The 21172-nt window shown below is 41.2% G+C and overlaps 1 protein-coding gene across 5 annotated transcripts in view; it reads left to right on the plus strand.

Annotated features, from left to right (window-relative positions):
* The window catches only part of pla2g6 (phospholipase A2, group VI (cytosolic, calcium-independent)), a 74519-nt gene that overhangs the window by 39635 nt on the left and 13712 nt on the right, over positions 1 to 21172 (plus strand). For 3 of the 5 annotated variants that reach the window (XM_048521384.2, XM_059640494.1, XM_048521385.2), the window contains 8 exons: positions 2097 to 2284; positions 6112 to 6208; positions 9513 to 9695; positions 11148 to 11256; positions 13927 to 14064; positions 15931 to 16021; positions 16145 to 16308; positions 18816 to 18966. In XM_048521384.2, coding sequence (XP_048377341.1) covers positions 2097 to 2284; positions 6112 to 6208; positions 9513 to 9695; positions 11148 to 11256; positions 13927 to 14064; positions 15931 to 16021; positions 16145 to 16308; positions 18816 to 18966 — 1121 coding nt within the window. The remainder of the gene's footprint in view (positions 1 to 2096; positions 2285 to 6111; positions 6209 to 9512; positions 9696 to 11147; positions 11257 to 13926; positions 14065 to 15930; positions 16022 to 16144; positions 16309 to 18815; positions 18967 to 21172) is intronic. The other 2 variants (XM_059640495.1, XM_059640496.1) reach the window with 2 other exon arrangements.

A 21172-nucleotide genomic window follows, 5' to 3' on the forward strand; every position in this document is an offset into this window, starting at 1 on the left:
ACCTTCAACAGAAGCATACAGAAGTTAGTGGAATTAATTGGTGGATAAGTGACAGAATATGTGCACTAATAATTGAAAGTGGCCAGAGAATTTGAGAAAATGGCACATAAAACATCTGGTATCCTAGGGATAGTAGGAACTGCAGATGCTGGAGAATCTGAGATCTGACATTTTCTGAAGAAGGATCTAGCCTGAAACGTCAGCTTTCCTGCTCCTCTGATGCTGCTTGGCCTGCTGTGTCCATCCAGCTCTACACCTTGTTATCTGGTATCCTACGCTTTATAATCAGTGGGATTGAGCACAAGAGCAAGTTTGGAGGTTAAGTTGAATTTGTAGAAGGCACCAGTTTACTCTCAGCTGGAGTGTTGAGTTGGGTCTGTGTGCCATACTTTAGGAAAGAATGTGAAGAAATTGAACAAAATGAGAATAGTTTCAGGATTGAGGAACTTCAGTAAAGAAGACCAATTGGAAACGTTGGGACGACTTTGCTTGGAGAAGAGAAGGCTAGATGGGAATTTGATAGAGGTGTTCAAAATCATGAGTCTGGACAGTGTAGTAAGGAAAAACTTCTGCTCGTAAAAAGGCTTTTAAAATGAGATGGCTAGATTTAAAGTAATTGGCAAAAGAAGCAGTGTGAGGGGAGAAGAAAAAACCAATGCAGGGGCAAATAGATCAAGGGAATGTGGGGTTTGATTAGGAAATTGGAATGAATGTAGACGTTAAGCCACAACCTTATTGAATGGCAGGCTAGGCTCCAACAACTGCTTGTCCTATTCCTCCTGTTTTTTTAATGTTCTGAATTATGGTTTAGCATTGAAGGATGTGTGTGCAGTAGACAACAGTCCAGACAGTATTGTGGGCAATATTGAGAATCGATTTAGTTTTACTGCTGGATGACCGCCTTGTTGCAAACTGCAGGCCGACTCTTCCTAGACACTCAACTCCCCAGGTACAGCACTAGTCATGTTTACTAATTGGTGTTTAATCATTTTCTGCTGTATTTTAACCACTCCCATGTTTTCTGGCCATTGCCTAGCTTCCAAAAATCTCTTGAATACTGGCGTTTGTTGAACATCTATTGCCACAGAAGGAAATATCAAAAGAATCTTGGAGCATCATTTATCACTATCTGAATCAAATCTTCTATTGTCGCTTTGGACAACCCAGAAGCTGATTAATTGAACAGTGTCTGTGGCTGGATTTAAATTTTCTTGCTTTAATATGAAACGTATGAATCCAGGTAGCAAGGTTGGTGGGGAAGGTAAAAACAGTTGTGAAAGGTAGACAAAGTCTTGACACGTTGATATTCCAAATGCTAACCGTCATCTTACAATTTTAATGTAATAAATTAACTTTAATAACTGTTATGAAGATAATCTTAATCGTCAAGCATGAACGAGATCATTTTTCATCAATCTTATTAATGCTTTGAATGGTATCTCCACTGTTCTGTGCAAAGGGTTGTGCTTTAGTGCAGGGGATCGTGAAAAGCAGTATATAAGGTTACCTTTCTGCATTCATATTGCCAGCACAGGCATCCTTTCCATGATTTCTAATTGTTTCTGTTTGTTGATGCTGCTCTCAAAAGGAAACCTCAATGCTTACACAGTGGATTGCTACCGATTGACCGCATCTTACTCCCTTTCAGAGACATTCGTACAAGGGTGATATATGGTTTCTTTCCGAATTTGACGGACTAAAGCAGATTGCTGAAATTAACAGATTTGACTTGAAATCAACACAGGCATTTTAACACAATCCATGTGTTTCTCTTTAAATTACTACTATTTCAATTCCTTAGATCAAAGTGAAGTATCTGTGCCAAGCCTCCCACTAGTGCCTGTTATTGTTATATGATGGACTGTTCAATCTGCTGGTGCCCATTGGAAAGAGGCTTGGAGCTTTCTACATTTATTTAGCAAAGTTATTTTAATGGCATTCTTGCGGGGGAGACTTTGATGTGCATTTGGACTGGATGTGAGCCGAGGTGCAAAGTGGCTAAATGATCATGAACCAGTTTACATTAACCTACTGTATTAGATGGAGAAGTCCTGACCTTTCTCTCCACCCTTTTCATGTCTGTTTCTAATTCACAGTTGTTCAGCAAACACTGCTCTGTTGGAGTGAATCACTTGAGCAATAGTGGCGAGACAGCACTTCACATCGCGTGCCGACTGGGAAAAACTGATGTAGCTAAATCCCTGCTCCATTGCCAAGCCAGTTGTAATATTGTTGGATCGAATGGTTATCCAATCCATACAGCCATGAAGTTCGTCCAGGCAGGGTAAGGGCAAGAAATGTTTGAATCTCCGGCTGCTCCATTTTTTACTTCCCTTCAAATGCTGCTTAATTACTGCTTGTGGTTCTGTTTCGGACCCTGCCCCGTCCTTCAAATTTATTCATCTCCCTTTCTGTTGTTAACGATGTACGCACACACTGCCTGTTTCAATGCAGCAAATTAGATAACAGCCATTTTCTGGTTTGTTTCTCAGCAATTGCCTAGACCAAACAGTGTCAAGCTGCCTTGTCTAAGCAAGAAAAGGTTTGCACCGAACTGTCAGTCATCATGAATTCGTGTGTTCTTTATGGTAACACCTCTATCTATTTGAAATTCATTTTCCAACTAATCTGCGCAATTTCTTTTCCTCTTGCTTTATAAATGGCTTCCTTTTACTTTAGTAACTTTCCACAGAATCCCTACAGTGTGGAAATAGGCCCTTCGGCCTGACAAGTCCACACCGAACCTCAGAGCATCCCACCATGACCCATTCACTAAACCCACCTAATCTACACATCCCTGAACACTATGGGGCAATTTAGCATGGTTGACCCACCTCGCCTTCAGAGCTTTGGAGTATGGGATGAAACCAGAACACCAGGAGGAAACCCACGCAGACATTGGGGAATGTGCAAACTCCACACAGACAGTTGCCTGAGGGGGAATCGAACACAGGCCCCTGGCACTTTGAAGCAGCAGTACCAACCTACGTCTTGTGAATTGTCCTCAAGAATATAAGGATAAAAACTTTTGACAACATGTGTCCATTTTCGCCAGTACTCAAGTTCCATGATAGTTCATGGGTATGGGTAGTGACAGCTGGTCAGTTTTTTAAAAATTTTGTCGGTTTTCATGCAATCAGCTTGATCCTCAAGCTGAACTATGGGTGCATCACATTTGTGATAGAATCTTGACCTCACCTATTTCGATATACACTTTGCTGAGGGATCCAGAACTGGAATTCTGATCATCTCCAGGCACCACTTTGCTGAATTTACCACTGCCAATGCTGTTTTGACTGACAATAAACCTGAAAACTTTTTTCTATTCTTATGCTTAATTTGCTTTTTCTGAATCAATATACTTATTTTAAGAACGTATTGACTAAGAAAAACTGATGTAGTCGAATTTGTTGGCATGCCAGTTATAATGCTGCAATCGGAATAGTGTTGTTATACTTGAAAGGGCTCAGGAAAGATGTACAAGGATGTTGCCAGAGTTGGAGGGTTTGAGCTATAGGGAGAGGTTGAATAGGTTGGTTCTGTTTTTCCTGGAGAGTCGGAGATGGAGGGGTGACCTTATAGAAGTTTATAAAATCATGGATAGGGTGAATAATCAAGGCCTTTCCCTAAGGGTAGGGGAGTCTAAAACTAGAGGGCATCGGTTTAAGGTGAGAGGGGAAAGATTTAAAAGGGACCTAAGGGGCAGAGGGTGATGCATGTATGCAGTGAACTGCCAGAGGATGCACCTGGATCAGTATATGAATAGAAAGTGTTCAGAGGGATCTGGGTCAAATGCTGGCAATTGGGACTAGATTAATTTAGGACATCTGGTCAGCATGTACTATGTGGACTGAAGGGTCTGTATGACTCTATAATGCTTTTGGATTGCACAGTTGCATAATCATTACAAAACTTATCAATGTGACACACTACCTGTGCTTCCCTTTACACTGATGCTAAGAGCTTGCAGTAGTTTCAGTTTTTAACGGCTGATTTGTAGCATCCACACTATTTTGTTTCTGAGCTTTTTCTTAGAATGAAAATCTTGGGATGATTACAGCATGGAAAAAGGTTTTTCAGCTCATCGTGTCTGTACTATCTGTCTGCAAGTCTCAGCTAATCCTACTCTCCTGTCTGTTCCCCTTAGTCTAGTGACACGCTGTCAAACTGCTTACCCGATTTCTTTTCAAAAGCAGCAATTGAATCTGATGTCATTACTCCATCATGGCATGTATTCCAGATTGTAACCACTGCTGCGTAAAAATGTTTCCCTCAGGTTGTCGTTGGTTCTGTTGCTAATTACTTTAACTTGGTGATCTTTTGGTTTTTGACAGTACAATCAAATGGGAACAGTTCCTCCCAATCTATTTTGCCTACACGTTGACTCACCGTGATTTTGTAAACCTCTATTAGATCTCCTCCTTACCGTCTCTCCTTTTAAGGAGAACAAATCAGCCTCTCCAATCTATACCTGTAACTGAAATCCCTCATCCTTAAATTATTCCTGCACCCTCTCTAAGGTATTAACATCCTTCCTGAAGTGCGATGCCCATAATTGGGTACAGTGCTTCTCCTGTTGAGGCCAAACTTGTGTTTATAAAGGTTCATATAACTTCTTTCCTTTTTGTACTCTATGCCTCTATCTATAAAAGTTAAGAGTCTTTAAAAGCTGTTTTCAAACTGCCCTGTCATCTTCAATGAATTGTGTGCATATACCCAAAGTTTCTGTTCTTGTGCTATGTTTACAATTTAACCTTTTTTATTTGTATTTTCTCTCTAAGTTCTTCTGACCAAATCTGCGTCCTCTTGAAATCCATCTCTGTCCTCCTCAAAATTCAAAATACTTTTCAAATTGTGTGTCATTACAGAATTTGAATTGTGCCCTGTGCAACCAAGACTGAGGCGTTAAAATATCAAGGAAAGGAATAGTCCCAGTACTGACTGCTGGGCATCCTACTGTATCCTTTCTTCCAGTCTGAGAAATAACCCTCACCACTATTGTCTGTTCTGTAACTGTGAGAATAGTCAATTGTGTTTTCTGAGACAGTTGATCTACAAGGCTAGAGTTGGCATTTATAATATAGTCGCCAAGAGATGTCAGTCCCCCAGTTGGAATATTTTTGCCCATTACTTGGGCATACTTGTAATTATTTGCCATTTTATTTTGACATATTCCTTTTACAGTTACAGTGTTGATCAAAATGCCACTTCAATTCTGTGTAAGTTTCACACGGATAAAATATAACTCTCACTGAAAATCTCTGCAGGTCAAGACACATGATGTGACTGGTTTCTGGGAAATGTTGAGGATGTTGGACAATGAAACAGTTTCTCATCTATTTCTGTTGCTGCCATTAGCTATTAGAGATTTAAATGGAAAAGTAAAATCAAACTATGGCATTAATTGATTGTGATTCATTTGGAAAGGGCATTAGGATCAGGAAGATTCTAGATTTAATTCCTAGTTTGTGCTAAAATTGATGGCATTAGCTGGTGCAGCAATAGGGGGCATCTCTTGATTATAGTGCTTTTAACTTAAAAGGAAAAGAATCAGCAAGAACTGAAGCTCCTGGCCGGTGTTCAGGAGTCTTGAAGTGTGTTGATCGTTCCTTCATAGTACAAAACCTGAGAGTTATTGATAAAAGAGACATGTTTCTGTCTTGTACTCATTAGCACAGGTGCAAGAATGCCAAATTTCAAAGGGAGCAGAATGCTCTTAAGATTTAGTATTCTTGAATCTGGTCTGATGAATTGAAGATGAAAATCTTAGCAGTATGTCTCTCTTTTAAGCATGCCTCAAGAATAAGTCATGCTTGGGCATGGTTATTCATCCAGTCATTGACCAGTCACTCTGATATTCAGCTTCAAGGCTATCACACAAAAAAATCACTGTTGTATAGGAAGATGTATTTGCACATTACCTTCATGAGAGAACAGGGAGAGAGGAAAGAGCCACTTCACTTTGGGCCAAGTTGCATCTTTCAGATATTCCATTTAATACTTGGGGTGTTTTATTGTGATCTCAATTATTTTTAACCATCTGACTGTAAATGTGTGGTCCAATTTGTGTAATGCTTGCACCAGTCATCTCTCCTATTCATTTCCCTGTAGGTGTGCTGAGGCTATCCTAGAAGCAGACCCAAGTCAAATCTCAACTGAAGATGCTCATTATGGAGGGACACCCCTTCATTGGGCCAAGAAGCCAGATGTAAGATTTTATTTCTGTCATAGACTTCTCCAGCTCGTTGGTACTTGAGAATTGTGATGACATGAGAGTGAGTTTTGGATGATCAGTACATTCTTGATTTTGCAGCCTTTGTTTGCAATCAGCACGTGATTGTGTCAGACATTAGTTAACATTTCCATACTTTGTGCTTGATCTTTGTAGATTTTGTTCAAAGTGTATAGATTGACAATGAAATACTCTGCATATAGATCAGAGCAGAAGTTACAAATGAGACTCAGGCTTGTATATGGCTAGTCAGCTCATTGTGTAAATGTATTCAATGGTATAATCCTGTGGTATACCAAACAGAAAGGGTACAGATGCATTTCCAATCTGTGTTGAGTTTAACCACACTTTTCTGGAGCACAGTAGTTACATTTAATGTTCCTGGGCTAACAGAAGGAAATCAAATCTAGCTGTCAAATGTCCTGAGTTAGTCAGGCATCACTGAAGTACATCACAAGGCTTGTTAGGGTAAAGATCTATCGGTATTTAGATATGAAGTAACAGAAGAAAGTCATTTAGCCTCTTGAGCCCTGCTTTGTCATTCAATGACACCATAACGTTTTGTCATAAATGGCCTAAACCCATATACTGCCCTCTGCTCCATTTCCATTAATATCTTTTGACTAAATCACTTCTTTCAACCTCAGACTAAAAATTAACAGATGAACAAATGATGAATACTGCTTGTGTTAAGTTTCAAACTGGGAATTACATGAAAAGTACTGGCAGATCCCTGGTTTTGGAGACACATCTGAGCACAAGCCACTTCTATTGGACTGAAGAGAATTATGACCGTTCACAGTTGGAAGAGTCATCCACAGTGGTGGCAAATCAGGGATCATGTTATAAAGTGTTTGTACTGACATCTAACTGAGAATGATTGACAGATGTTGAGTTATTGTTGAGCGTTAATTCTCTTGGGAAAGAAGAAAACACTTGCGAAAATAGAGCTGTGTCACCTCCACAGATATAGATTGTTTCTCACCTCATTGGGAGGAGCAGAATTCTGCTTCTCTTTGTAATGAATGACTTGCTAACAAAATGCCCAAAACATGTGGAATTCCTAGAATTAAGCTTTGTTAGTTGTGGAGGCTAAATATTGTTCAGTTTTTCATTCAAAGGATTTATCATCCAAAGTTCTCAAGCTTATGTTAAAGTTAGGATGAAGAGCCATTTTAAGAGCTTGAACAGATTGTGGTGAACTATCTTCCAATTGTGCAGGAAGATGTCATCTTTTCCTCAGCGGCAGCGCTCTAGCCTCTGATTTCAAGTCCCACTCCAGACACCTGAACACACTGGAGGTTGATACTCCTTTGTGTTACTAAGGAAGTGTTTTCTTTTTTTTAAATCAACCAGAGATGTAATTAAATGCGTCCGGAACAGATGGGACTTGAATGCAGTTTCAGAGATAGGGACACTATTGCTGCATCACCAGAGTCAAATTAGAGGTTTTTTTAAAATATTCTCTGTTCAACCTATTCAGACATGTTGTTAAATGCACCTGAACGAGGTGGGACTTGAACCCACTCAAAGAACTTGGACGTCTCTGTCTCCATTTCTGGTGACCGCCTCAAAATAGATATCTATTTCATGCCCACCGACTGCCACAGCTACCTAGACTAACCTCCTCTTGCCCACTTGCCTGCAAGAATGCAAACCCCTGCTGCCATTTCCTCCAGCTCCGTTGCATCTGTTCCCAAGATTCCACTCCTGAACATCCCAGATGTCCTCTTAATTCAAGGACTGCGACTTCCCTTCTTCATTGGTCGAAAATGTTCTTGACCGCATCTCTTGCATTTCCTGTGCCTCTGTCCTCACATCCCCTCCCTGCAAAGACAGAATCACCCTTGTCCACAGGAATCACCCCACTAACCTCTGGATTCAACATATCATTCTCCGCCACTTCTGCAACCTGACCACAACCAAGGATATATTTCCCTCCCCACCCCTATCTGCCTCCCATAGAGATCACTCTCTCCACAACTTCCTCATTTGCTCCACACTCCCCACTAGTTCCACCACCCATGGCACCTTTCCCTGCCACCGCAGGAAGTGCTGCACCCGCCTGTACCCCTCCACCCTCATCTCCATCCAAGGAGCCAAAAAAACTTTCCACATGAGACAGGAGTTCACCTGCACATCTGCTAAAGTGGTCGACTGCATGTGGCCTCCTGTACATCAGTGAGACCAAGTGGAGGCTTGGAGACCGCTTTGTGGATCCCCTGCGCTCTGTTTGCAACAAACAGCAACACTTTCCAGTCGTGAACCACTTCAGCTCCTCCCACCACTCCTGGATGTCATGTCCATCCTGGGCCGCCTCCAGTGTCACAACAACGCCACCCAGAAACTGGAGGAGCAGTACCTCATATTCCGCCTTGGGAGCCTACAGCCCGATTGGTCTCAATGTGGATTTTACTAGTTTCAAAATCCCCTCCCACCTCCGGCCTCATCGCATGACCAACTCTCCCTCTTATCCCCACCTCCTTGACCTGACACAACCTGCCCATCTTCTCTCCCATCTGTCCGCTCCTCCCATCTCACTGACCAATCCCCATCACTGCCTATCTGCACTCAACCATCACCATCCCACCTACCTTGCCCAGCCGCACCCCTCCTCTCTCGATTTATTTCAGAGCTCCCTTTCCCCTCTCCCATTTCTGAAGAAGGATCCCGATCTGTAATGTCAACTTTCCTGTTTCTCTGACGCTCCATGGCCTACTGTGTTGCTCCAGCTTCACACTGTGTTATCTCCTAGCTCGGAGATTAGGGAATTGCTACTATGTCACAAGTGCCATTTCATGCTGTCTTTGAAGTATTTTTTATTTAACTATTTTTCCTAATCAACCTGTTCAGAGATTCTACATATCTTTGCAGCAGGTGGTACTTGAACCTGGGCCACCCGGTTCAGGGGTAGGGACAGTACCATTGTACCACAGGAGAGTCCAGGTGTTGTCTTTGAGAGGAGATTTGTAACAGAACCAATCTGTCCTCCCAGGTTTGTGGTGTTAAAGAAGTGCAGGGGAATGGTTCTATTGATCTGACTAACGTTGGTCCCTCAATTACTGTGAAATCAGATTATCTGGTCAATTATCACATTGCTTTTTGTGGTACCTTGTTGGTGAATTGGCCATTTGTTTCTCCTCAGCATTGACAATGATTCAAAACAACTACATGTGCTATGAAGTGCTTTGTAATGTTCTGAGGCTATGAAAGGCTCTTCATAAATGCAAGTTTATTTTTGTTCTGACATTATAACACTGTTTCGAATGAATAATTTCAGATGATCCGACTGCTGATTAACCATGGATGTGCCTTGAACTACCTAAGTAAAACAGGAGAGACACCATTGCACATCATGGTGAAACGTGGACGTTTTGAGTGTGCCATGGTTCTCTTAGTACATGGAGCAGATACAAATGCAAAAGGCGAAAGTGGGAATACTCCTCTTCATCTTGCCATGAAGGTCAACACTTTATAGCGTTTTACAGAATAATTCTAGTTCATGATAGTCCATGTCAAGTCTCTGTTAGCTTGTAGCATTGATTATGTCCCCACTGAAATGAACATTTGTTTATGGGTGAAAACAAAAAGCGCTGCAAATCACAGCGGGTCAGGACTAGCCAAGAAGAGAGAGGAAACTAACGTTTTGAGTCTAGTTGACTTTCCATCAGAGCTGATGTGAGGTGTGGAGGGGGCAGAATTTATGCAACAGTGCAGGGATGGAGTGCTGGGGGAGAAAGGGTGTTGATAGTGCAGATTAAGTGTCCTGAATGTATTCTGAGCATTCCAATTTTGATCGCTTAATCTGCACTATCAGCACCCCTTCTCCCCCAGCATGCTGCCCGCCCCCAATTATTACATAAATGCTGTTGCCTCCACGCTTCTCGGCAGCTCTGATGAAGAGTCATCCAGACTTGAAATGTTAACTTGCTGTCTCTCCACATGCTGCTTGACCCGCTAAGATTTTCAGCATTTCTTTTGTTTATTTTCAGTACAGATTCCAGCCTCTGCAGTGATTTGCTCCTAAATTTGTATATGGGTTTCTCAGTGATTGAGTAGCATGGAATTAAGTCTGATCATGGGTTTCTGTGCACCTAATATCTTGATAATTTAAGAAAATAACATTGGGAGAGCAGCTCTAGCCCCCACTAACTTTTGTGATGTTTAAGGCTCATTTCCTGCCCACTGATCTCAAGACTGTGTTAATTGCTGATATGGGAAGAGAAAGTTTTTTGTTATTTCAGCTGGAGAGGAAAGAGATTGTGAATGGGCGTTCCACAAATGGAAAAGAATTGTTAGCATTTATCTTCTTGTTTATTGTAAGGCCATTGACTCATACTGGGGTGCTGATGGACAGACATTGGCATTCATCCTTCTGTGCCAGGATTAAATGGTGAATGATAGCAGGCTATGAATTATGGAGCGCATTGGATGCTGTCTTTACACAGTGTGCCTCCATTGCCCCAAAATTGAATTTTCCAATTGGACTAATTGGATTCTTTTTTCCCTCTTCTTCCTAGCCCAGGGGCATTGTAATGACTTGTAACTGTGCATAACGGTAAAGTTTCCAATTCTGTGCCAAAGTTGTGAGCACCCTGTGTGGCGTGTGCACTTTCAATGCAAGAGATTTTATTTCCAAGAGTGAGCGTTTAAAGTGGTCTTGTCAAGCAGTTAGTTTGCTATGTGGCATGATGCCAGTAGCGTGGGTTCAATTATTGCATCAACTGAGATTACCTTGAAGGACTGTCCTTCCCAACCTCTCCCTTGACTGAGGCGTGTTGTTTACTTCACTTTGCCAAAAATGCTGATTCAAAATTTAAGCATGATTCCTTCTAAAGAATAATGTATAAACTTAAACACTCTTGAAATGTACTTTTATTAAAATTTGTAAAGTAACTTTCTACTACTGTTGCAGCTAGATAATCTGGATCTTATCAAGGCTCTGATCGTATTTGGGTCTGATGTGAAATTGCCCAATGATTTCGGCGAGACACCTGGTTTAATTGCTGCACGCCACAGTAAAGGTGGGGACATCTTTATCTTAGCAAGGTATACCTGAAGACTGCAAATAATTTGGTTTTTCACAAAAAAGACCAGGCCTTTTAAAAAATGTTTGCAGCTGTCCTAGAGATGTAAGATTTATCAAAAAACAACTGAGTATGAAGTTTAAATAGAATTACTTCAGAACGAACCCCTACTGTGGTTTTCTTTTGGTTTTCTGTGCAAAGATAGTTCAGTTCTTAAACTGTTTCCTAACCTTCCTTTATGATTGCTGTTTTTCCACTTTTTCACCTTGACTGTTTTCATATTTTGGAACTGAAATAAGGTTCTTTATGAACCCTCTATCCAACCTGACTCTTCCACGATCCTTACCGTCACTATCCTTCCCACCACCGCCATCCCCGAATAACCAGTGGATACTTGGAGAGTGCTATAATGTGTGAAAATTACTTTAAACCTAAAGCTACTGCCTGACCAGGTTTCATTTTGAGGGGACAATATTCCTCCTTTCCCCTTTGACTGCAGCAGAATGGCTAGATGTTACTTCCTCAATTCCCCTAATGCTTCTCTAGTAGGAGGCAGACACACAATGCTGGAACATTTATTGTACATCCCATGTTGCCCTGAGAAGTTAATGGTTGTGTTCTTCTCCTTCAGTCATCATAGTCTTTCTGCTAATGCTGCGCCCTTGTGATGTTAAGTAGCATCATAGAGTGATACAGCATAGAAACAGATCCTTCGGTCCAACTTGCCCATGCTGACCAGATATCCTAAATTAATCTTGTCCCATTTGTGAGCATTTGGCCCATATCCCACTAAATCCTTCCAATGAGGACTGTATGGTGGCTCCATGGTTAGCACTGCTGCCTCACAGTGTCAGGGACCCAGTTCAATTCTACCATCGGGCGACTGACTGTGCAGAGTTTTCATATTCTCCCTGTGAGTGTGTGCATTCCCTCCCATAGCTCAAAGATGTGCAAGTTAGATGGATTGTCCATGTTAAATTGTCCATAGCATCTAGGGATGTACAGGTCAGGTCGAGTAGCCATGGGAATGTGCAGGATCACAGAGAAGCGGTTGGAATGTGAGTCTGGGTGGGCTGGTCTTCAGAGAGTTAGTGTGGACTTGTTGGGCCAAATGACCAGTTTCCACACTGTAGGGATTCTAAACAAACAAGTTCTTGAAGCAGCTGCAGTATATGGCCAAGATTTCCTCTTCCTTTGAGGAACTATTCTCGCAAGGGCAGCTGAAATGAAGAATAGAGGAGTGGCACTTCAAGTTTCCACCCAAGCCTTCTGTGCAATTGCATGTTGCTGTAGTAAACAAAGCCAATGCATGTGCATGTATTTCTGCATGGACATCCTTTTTGAGGGCCTTTTTCTAGTGTATGCCTTTATGATTTAAAAATATGTTGTCAAGGTGGTAACTGTACTGAAGTTGAGGGATGTGACATGTGGAGAGTTGTATGTGATTGCTTTCTGTGTATGGAGTTGTGTGTAATGCATGGTATATTATGTGACACCAAGTGCTTGATCAGACACTAATTCAGTAAGACACTATGACCAGAGCATGTTGCATGAAATATTATGATGCATTGATTTCAACTGATACCAGCTTATGTCATGGAATGCTGCTGTGTTTAAAGTGCTATCCTACAATTTATTTACAAGTACTGAATACGTGCAAGAAAATTTATCTTGCTTTGTTTAACTTGTTACAACCATTCAATATGGCGACCAATCATTTGTAGGAATGCATTATTTGGGGTTCGGTTTCTGAGTGTAAGCCTGGCCCTATCCTATTGATAAGGAGCAAAATCAGAAATTGCTAGAAAAACCCAGCAGGTCTGGCAGCATCTGGGGCAAAACTGTTCTGAACAAGGGTCACTGGACCAGAATTTTTAACTCTGTTTTTCTCATCAGAGGTGCTGCCAGACCTACTGAGTTTGTCCACCAAATTCTTGATTTTGGCCCTGTTTTCCAGTGTCTATAGTTATTTGTTCCTTTGATAAGGATGTAGTTTTCCCTGTGCTAATTTTCTGCAGTTTCCAATGGCTTCTGTAAGGACACGTTCAGCTATGGCTTTGGGTTAGGTTGCCCATCGTACTTGACTACTGATGATGGAAGCAGCAATGTATCTAACCCACATGTCTAGAAATTATTGCCTGTGAATGAATTGTTTTTTGAATTGTAGGAAAGATATCCAGTTGGGAAAGACTGGAGAGAGGAGTTTCAAAAAGATGATCTTGGCCAAGATTGTGCATAAATGCATTGCAGAATAGTTAACATTAATCCGCATGATTAAATTCTCACGTCAGAGAGAAAAATAGCTCATATGTAACAGAAATTAACTGGGTAATAAAGAAAGAAGCTGTCTTGGACAAGCGTGCCTCAGCTAAATGAAACTCTTCCTCTTCTCTCTCTTCCCAACCTCTCCCACACTTGATTAAAGGAAATAAATGGGAAAAGTAGGAGCAAGCTTCTTAATGTAGAAGTCTTGTTGCTGAGAAAGAGCCTAAGATGGTGCTGTAATTTGGCTTAAAACTTTGCAATTTTTGCTCATGTTTTAAAAGGTGCATTATTAGTAAATAACAGTTAAGCCTGCATGTTGTAAATGTGTTTCTTTTTAGTTCAGAATAAAGAATGTGCTTTGCTTGTTTATATCCCGGTACTAACTGTTTGATGCCTCCTAAGGCAATAATCGGAAGGTGATGCTGAGCCTACTGTATAGTATAGGGGCTGAACGCTGTTATCCGCCTTCTCCAGACTCCCCCACACCGTCACCCAGCCATACTACAAGACCAGTCCCAGTGAAAACCAACCATGGATTAGGTAACCTCAGCCATTTGGCCCCTGTTGCTACATCCTCGCTTCTGTGTCCTGGATTCCTGTCCTGCTTTGCAACGGGATTGGGGTGGGTGAGGGGAATCATCTTCTAAAATAATTGCTCATCAAAAATAATTCCAGGCCAAGCTACACTGCAAGATTTGTCTTTCCTCTGTTGTCTATTTTCTTTCATTTTAATTCTGCTTTTTATTTGTTTTGAATTATGCTGAAGTTTTAATTTGTTAAGATTACTGATAAATGAATGGAAGGTCTTGTGTTTAACTTCACCGAAAAGGTGACTGTGAAATGGGTTACGTTTTCTTAAGTTCTTACACAGTGAACAGATTCTTTAATTTCCATTTACCAGCCTGTAAATTCAAATACAAGAGTAGCCAGACAGTGCTGAGTCATCATTTTGAAAACATTTGTTTCTCAAAATGCTGGGTGTGAGTGCAGTTTGGACACATTTTCTTGACTGACTAGCTACTGTAGGCAGATTCTGTTTGAACTTCTCTCTTGGAGGAAGAAATTTGTAGGAACTACCTCCTCCATTTAAGAGTTGTAGCTGATCCTCGACTTTGGGGCTACATTCCTGCCTGATCACTATGTCCCTTTGATTCCCTTAGATTTTGAAATCTGTCAATCTCCAAAAATGTACTCAGCAAACTAAGGATCCATAGTCCAATTAACTTTTCTTATGTGTGCTAAGCATTGATTGTCAACTACCTATTTAATCTGGCCTCTGTGATTCTCTAAATGTCCTTTCCTGGAAAGCAATTGGCAGTGTGGAAGAGGGCTAGTTGATCTAGTGGCGAAGTGACGAACTGTGCTTTGCTGAATGTCCCTTCATGGGAAATTAATTGATTCAGTGCAGGCTGGCAATTGAAGCTAGTCCCTTAGCAAATTCCACAGCAATATTTTAAAGCAACGCCTGTGAAATCTTTCAGTGAATGTTGATCATAGGAGATCATAATCCCAGTGCATCATTTATTTTGTGAACGTGTTTCGGGCACCACTCTTGGGTCATGGCCACGTGGCTAGTTTACCTTTATTTCCCACTCCTACTTGAGAAAATGGTAGTGTGGCCACCTTTCTGAACTTGGTAGTGATGATGGTGATTTATTGTAATGAAATAGCTTGCTAGGAAATTTATGAGGGTGCTTAAGAATCAACTGTGTTGGTGGGATTGTTCTAACACAAAGACTGGAACTAGAACCCTTTCTCAATGTCATTAGCCAGTTAGACTTTTACAAGAATCTCATAGCTCATGGTCACTGAACCCAGCACTTCACTTTTGAATTTTAAACTGAGTTAAAGTTTTGTGAATGCTGTGCTGAGTTTTGAACTTCTGTTCTCCAGATTATTAGTCCAAAAGGATGAGAGGTGACTTGATAGAGGTGTACAAAATGTTCAGAGTTATAGATAGAGTGGAGAGCCAGAGACTTTTTTTTCTAGGGTGAAGGCAGCTATTACGAGGGGACATATTTTTAAAGTGGGTGGAGGTAGATATAGGGGAGACGTCAGAGGTACTCAGAGTGGTAGGGGCATGGAGTGCATTGCCGGAGAGGGCAGTGGAGTCAGCCTCATTAGGGGTATTTACACGGCTGTTGGATAGGCACATGGATGATAGTAGATGGTAGGGATGGAAGGTAGATAGTATTAGGGTAAAAATTCAGCACATCATCGTGGGCCGAAGGGCCTGTACCGTGCTGTACTGTTCTATGTTCTATATAAGCCTTCCAAGTACTAATGCACCAAAAAATTGTAATACTTCTCTACCTCAAATCAAATAAAAACCGTTGTGTATGAATTTGCACTTTGAATGGAAAAGTAGCATGGCTTTGTAACCAATAAAGTGTCTTCTGTTTCCAGGATTCGAGGATATCTTGGGGATTGCCACTGTAATTGGTTCCTTATCAAAAGGGCTAGATGCTGCAGACGGTGATGGATATGGGCACAGGAGGTGAGGAAATGAATTGAACAGATAAAATACAGTTTCTTGGTGGTAATCAAACTCCATTTTGTGTTAATGGAAGTAATACATAATAATATAGGGAGTGTTTGACCTTGTTGTATTGATTTTCAGATTCGATCGTTTGCTGTGTTTAGATGGGGGTGGAATTCGAGGCCTTGTCCTAATTCAGCTGCTTATTGCCATTGAGCAGGTTGCTGGCCAGCCTGTCCGGGAGCTGTTTGATTGGATATCGGGGACTAGCACTGGTGGAATTCTAGCCCTCGCTATTGTACATGGTGAGTATTTGGCAAGGTGGGTAAGCCTTAACCGGGATTTGGAACCATGCAGATGTGGCTTTGGAGGTGAGGAACATCAGTTACGTGTGAAGGTTATCTAATAGTGGGAAATTTGTGGTGTGCGTTTCTCGAAAGACATAGATGACCACATGAATGTCATGACTGCTTATTTTGACAGATATGGCTGTGAATTTTGTAGAATCTTGATTTGTTTTGAATTATTGTTGTCACATGTACCTAAGTACGGTGAAAAGGTTTGTTTTGCAAGAGGTACAGTTAGATCATAGCAAACCAGAACATTCAGATCAAGGTTATGACTGCACTGGAGGTGCACAAAAGCAAGGTCAACATTAGATTTGAAATTACAGAGGTCCATTCAGCAGTCTGATGACGGCAGGGAAGAAGCTGTTCTTGAACCTGTTTAGTGCATATTGTTCACACTTCTTATCTTCTTTGCAATTGATGTAATCAAATTATAAGTAGTAAATACATCTTGACTTCACTGGTTATTCTGAGACTTACTGTCCCCTTCAGTTAAGTCTACAGGGCAATAATATCTAATTTTTCACTCACTTTGAGTTTGTAAAGCCATTGACCAATCACAGCCAAGAGGGCAATACTGTATCTTACTGTTAGTACCTATCAATATGTCACGCTGTTATAATTTTCAGCAGCAGACAAGACACATCTCCCTGTGTCGAATTTGAGGTAGATATTTGTCCTGTTCTTGACTTTTTTTTGGATCCAAACTGTATGCTACTGAGGCAGCACTCAACTCAACCAGTCCAGTTATTGACATCTGTGTGAGGTTAATTGGTTTGTGGCTGTACTTGTCTCTCCACAGGAAGTCTGCATTCTGTTCCAAGCTGGGTACTTGTAGGGAAATACAGATTTGTATTGTTTCACTTAAGTTGCATAATTTAGTGAGTTCCCTGTGTTAGGGAAAATTCAAGCTATCTTTTAAATTATCTCCACTTGAATCTTGGCTGCCTCTTACCTTCTAAAGATAATCTAGAGAGAAAATCACTCACACTGAATTCAGAGAGACGTGCTGTGTAATCCTCACGAGATAAATAGAATCAAAATTATAACAGGTAGGTTTTGGAGTAGGTAGGCAATTATGTTTATAAAATTCAAATTCCTGACTTCCTGATACCTGCTGTCTAAAATGCCCAGTATAATCTGAAGAAGTGTGGATGCTGTAAATCAGGAACAATAACAAAGTTACTGGAAAAGCTCAGCAGGTCTGGCAGCATCTGTGAAGGACAAAACAGTGTTAACATTTCTGGTCTGGTGACCCTTCCTCAGAAGAACGGTCACCAGACCTGACACGTTAACTCTGATTTTTCCTTCACGGATTCTGCCAGACCTGCTGAGCTTTTCCAGCAACTTTGTTTTTGTCCAAGTGTAATCTGCCCTGGACATTGTCAACCAGTTGGCCTTGGCTTGATTTCAGGTCTACTCTACCTTGGGCAATTGCAACACTGAACAGAGTGTGTTTTGATTTATAATCTGTGCTAGGAGAGCTGATAGAAAAACAGAAATTGCTGGAAAAGCTCAAGAGGTCTGGCGGCATGTGTGGAGAGAAATCAGATTCAACGTTTTGGGTCCATTGACCCTTCCTCAGAACTGAGGAGAGCTGATGTTGGCAGTGAACAGGAAGAGTCCTGTTTGAACTCTCTTTTTCGCATTGAAGTTAGTAAGCTTCAGCTGAGACATTTCTAAATGGACTGCAAGTTAAATCACTGCCCTTGGACAAGGGAAAATACTCTGATCTCTGAAATGTACTTAGTTTGAAATATCATGTGGACAAAGCCAGGCTAGGATCTTTCTCGTCTCAAGCACTTGTCAGGATTCATGCGTAATCAGTGAGGAGAGAAGTTCTGTTATCCTAATCTATGTGTCTCATGAGTTAAAAAAAAAGCATGTCTACTGAATCATTGTTTAAATTGAATATCATTTATTGTTGGTATTTTTCATTGTCCCGATGCACAAAATGGAAGTAACTCAAAATGAATTTTGCAAAGAACAAGTGTGATTGTACTTTCATTTCTGACTACGTAGTTTAGATGATAATGAGCAGAGAACAGTAATGCAATTTAACCGAAGGGGAGCCATCATGAAACTAAGAGTTTGTGTCCATTAACATTTTAGTTGGAAGAAATGCTTTCTTATTGTATCGTAGCATATTTTTTGAATCATTTCTTTCCATTGCTTCTTTGTTGGACCATTGTGTTGTGTCTATGAGACCTTACCAAGGCAAGTCGCTGATAACTCCCCAATACCTTCGTTAATGATTTTTCAACATTGATTATACTCTACTACTGGGCTAGTGATCCATGAGCAAAAATGCTGGCAGCACTCAGTCAGCCAGAGAAGAAGTGAGTTAATGTCTCATGTTGTCAGAACATTTTTGTGTTAACTATAATGTTGGCATTTCTGATTTCTGTGATGCATACTTTGCTTAAGGCTCTGACTGTTGGGTTTTGCTTTCCTGTTACTTGTAGGCAAATCCATGCAATATCTGCGCTGCCTTTATTTCCAGATGAAAGACGAAGTGTTTAAAGGATCCAGACCATTTTCATCAGTTCCACTGGAGGAGTTTCTGAAGAAGGAGTTTGGGGAAAATACAAAAATGACTGATGTCACTAAACCAAAGTGAGTTCATAATTTTCTCTTCGAGGCTCATGGTTTTGTTGAATTTTCTTGCACAGAGAGGTGGAGACCGGGTTGTTGAATATTTTTAAGACAGAGATTCTTAACTAATGAGAGAGCCAAAGAGTATCAAGGTTGAACAGGAAAATGGAGTTGAGGCTGCAGCTGGATCAGCCATGATCTTATTGAATGATGAACGAGGCTTGAAGGGCCAAAAGGCCTAGTCTGATTCCTGATTTTTGTTTGGAAAAACAATTTGCAGTTTACTGAATGGCTGTTTTGTGATTCCAGTAATGTGGGTTCAATTCCCATACCGGCTGAGATTCTCATGAAGGACTCTCCTTTTGAGCATCTCCCCTCGCTTGAGGCAAGGTGACTCTGGGGTTAAACCGCCATTAATTCTCTCTGTCAAGTGAGAGAGCAGCTCTGTGGTCCAGTATGGCTTCTTTACCTTGTACCTTTATGTATTATTTTCAGTTTTAGGATGGTAATTAAAACTTGTGATTTAAAGAGTGCTTAAGCTCAAACTTTAAGGAATTTATCTGACATACCAGGTTTAGTTATACATAAGCTTCAACCTGATTTTGTAATCTGGAACTTAATAGCACGTAGGAACAAAAGCAGGCCATTCAGTGAGATCATGGTAATCTGTGGTTTAACTCCATATTCCTGCCTTTTGCCCATATCCCTTAATACTTCTACTTAACAAAAAAAAAATTTAAAATTAACAGCTATCTATCATCCATTGCTGCTTGAGAAGGAGAATTCCAGTCATATTTTGTCTTGTGCTCCGTGCAAAATACTGTCTATTTTCCAAATAGAGTTTCTGTACCCTCGTCCTCAGTACAATGTTAAAATTCAGTCTCCAATTTTTAGAATAAAAGTGAACTAAGATAGTGCACATCATGCTTTTCAGTTGGTTTATCGTTTACATTGTTTAATGTTATCATTGTCAGTGATAATTCGATTAGGGCACTTAAATGTGAAATGCAATGCTGTTTAAGATTTGCATAAAGCAGTGTGCATTATTTTGTGATTTAATAAGAAAATTGTCCATTCAAGTCTCACTCCAGAGCATTAAATCTAAACTGACACAGTGGTCCTGTGTTGAGGGAATGCTATTGTATGCAACGTTTTGTGTTTTAGTGTATGGAATGAGCTGCCAGAGAACGTGGTGGAGGCTGGTACAATTACGACATTTAAAAGGCATCTGGATGACTATGTGAATAGGAAGGGTTTGGAGGGATATGGGCCAATGCTGGCAAATGGGACTGGATTAATTCGGGATATCTGGTCGGCATGGATGTGTTGGACCAAAGGGTCTGAATCCCCACCGTACAACTCTATGACTTTATTACTGACACTAAACCCAGGCTCTGTTTTCCCTCTCAGACGTACATGATGGATCCCAAGCCTTGTTTTGACAGAGACTTCCCCAGTGTCCTGACCAGTACTTTACTCACAACCAGTACCATTATAAATGTATTATTCAGTCATCATCACGTAGCTGCGTGTGGGATCTTGCTTAGCTTTTCATTAGCTAGCTTCAATATTTAAACAATGCTATACTTCAGAAGTAATCCATTGGCTGTAAAACGCTTTGGGATTTTCTGGGGGTGAGAAAGGCCTATCTGCCTTTTTGTAGGGACTGCTCACTCTGTGACTCCCTCGTGCATTCCACACTCCCCACTAACCCCACCACACATGGCACCTTTCCCTGCAACCTGTCCCTACACCTCCCCCATCACCTCCATCCAAGGCCCAAAGCAAACATTTAATATCCGACAGGGGTTCACTTGTACACCCTCCAACCTGGTCTACTGTATCCAGTGCTCCCAAAGTGGCTTCCTCTACATCAGTGAGACCAAGTGTAGACTCGGGACTGTTTCATGGAGCATCTACACTCTACGTGATAATCGACAACACCTTCTGGTCGCCAACCTTTTTAACTTCTCGTCCCACTCTCTTGATGACATGTCACTCTTGGGCCTCCTCCAGTGCCACAGTGACCCACATGAAACTGGACGAGCATCACCTCATAATCCATGTTGGGAACCTACAACCTGAAGGCCTTAACATGGAATTTACCAGTTTTAAAATCTCCCCACTCCCTGGCCTCATTGCACATCCAAACACCCCTCTCATTCCTGCCTCCTTGATCTGACCATGTCCATCTACCCGAGCCTTCCCGCTGACCAACCCCTACCAC

The sequence above is a fragment of the Stegostoma tigrinum genome, chromosome 38, assembly GCF_030684315.1.
Source record: "Stegostoma tigrinum isolate sSteTig4 chromosome 38, sSteTig4.hap1, whole genome shotgun sequence".
Taxonomy (NCBI): Eukaryota; Metazoa; Chordata; class Chondrichthyes; order Orectolobiformes; family Stegostomatidae; genus Stegostoma; species Stegostoma tigrinum.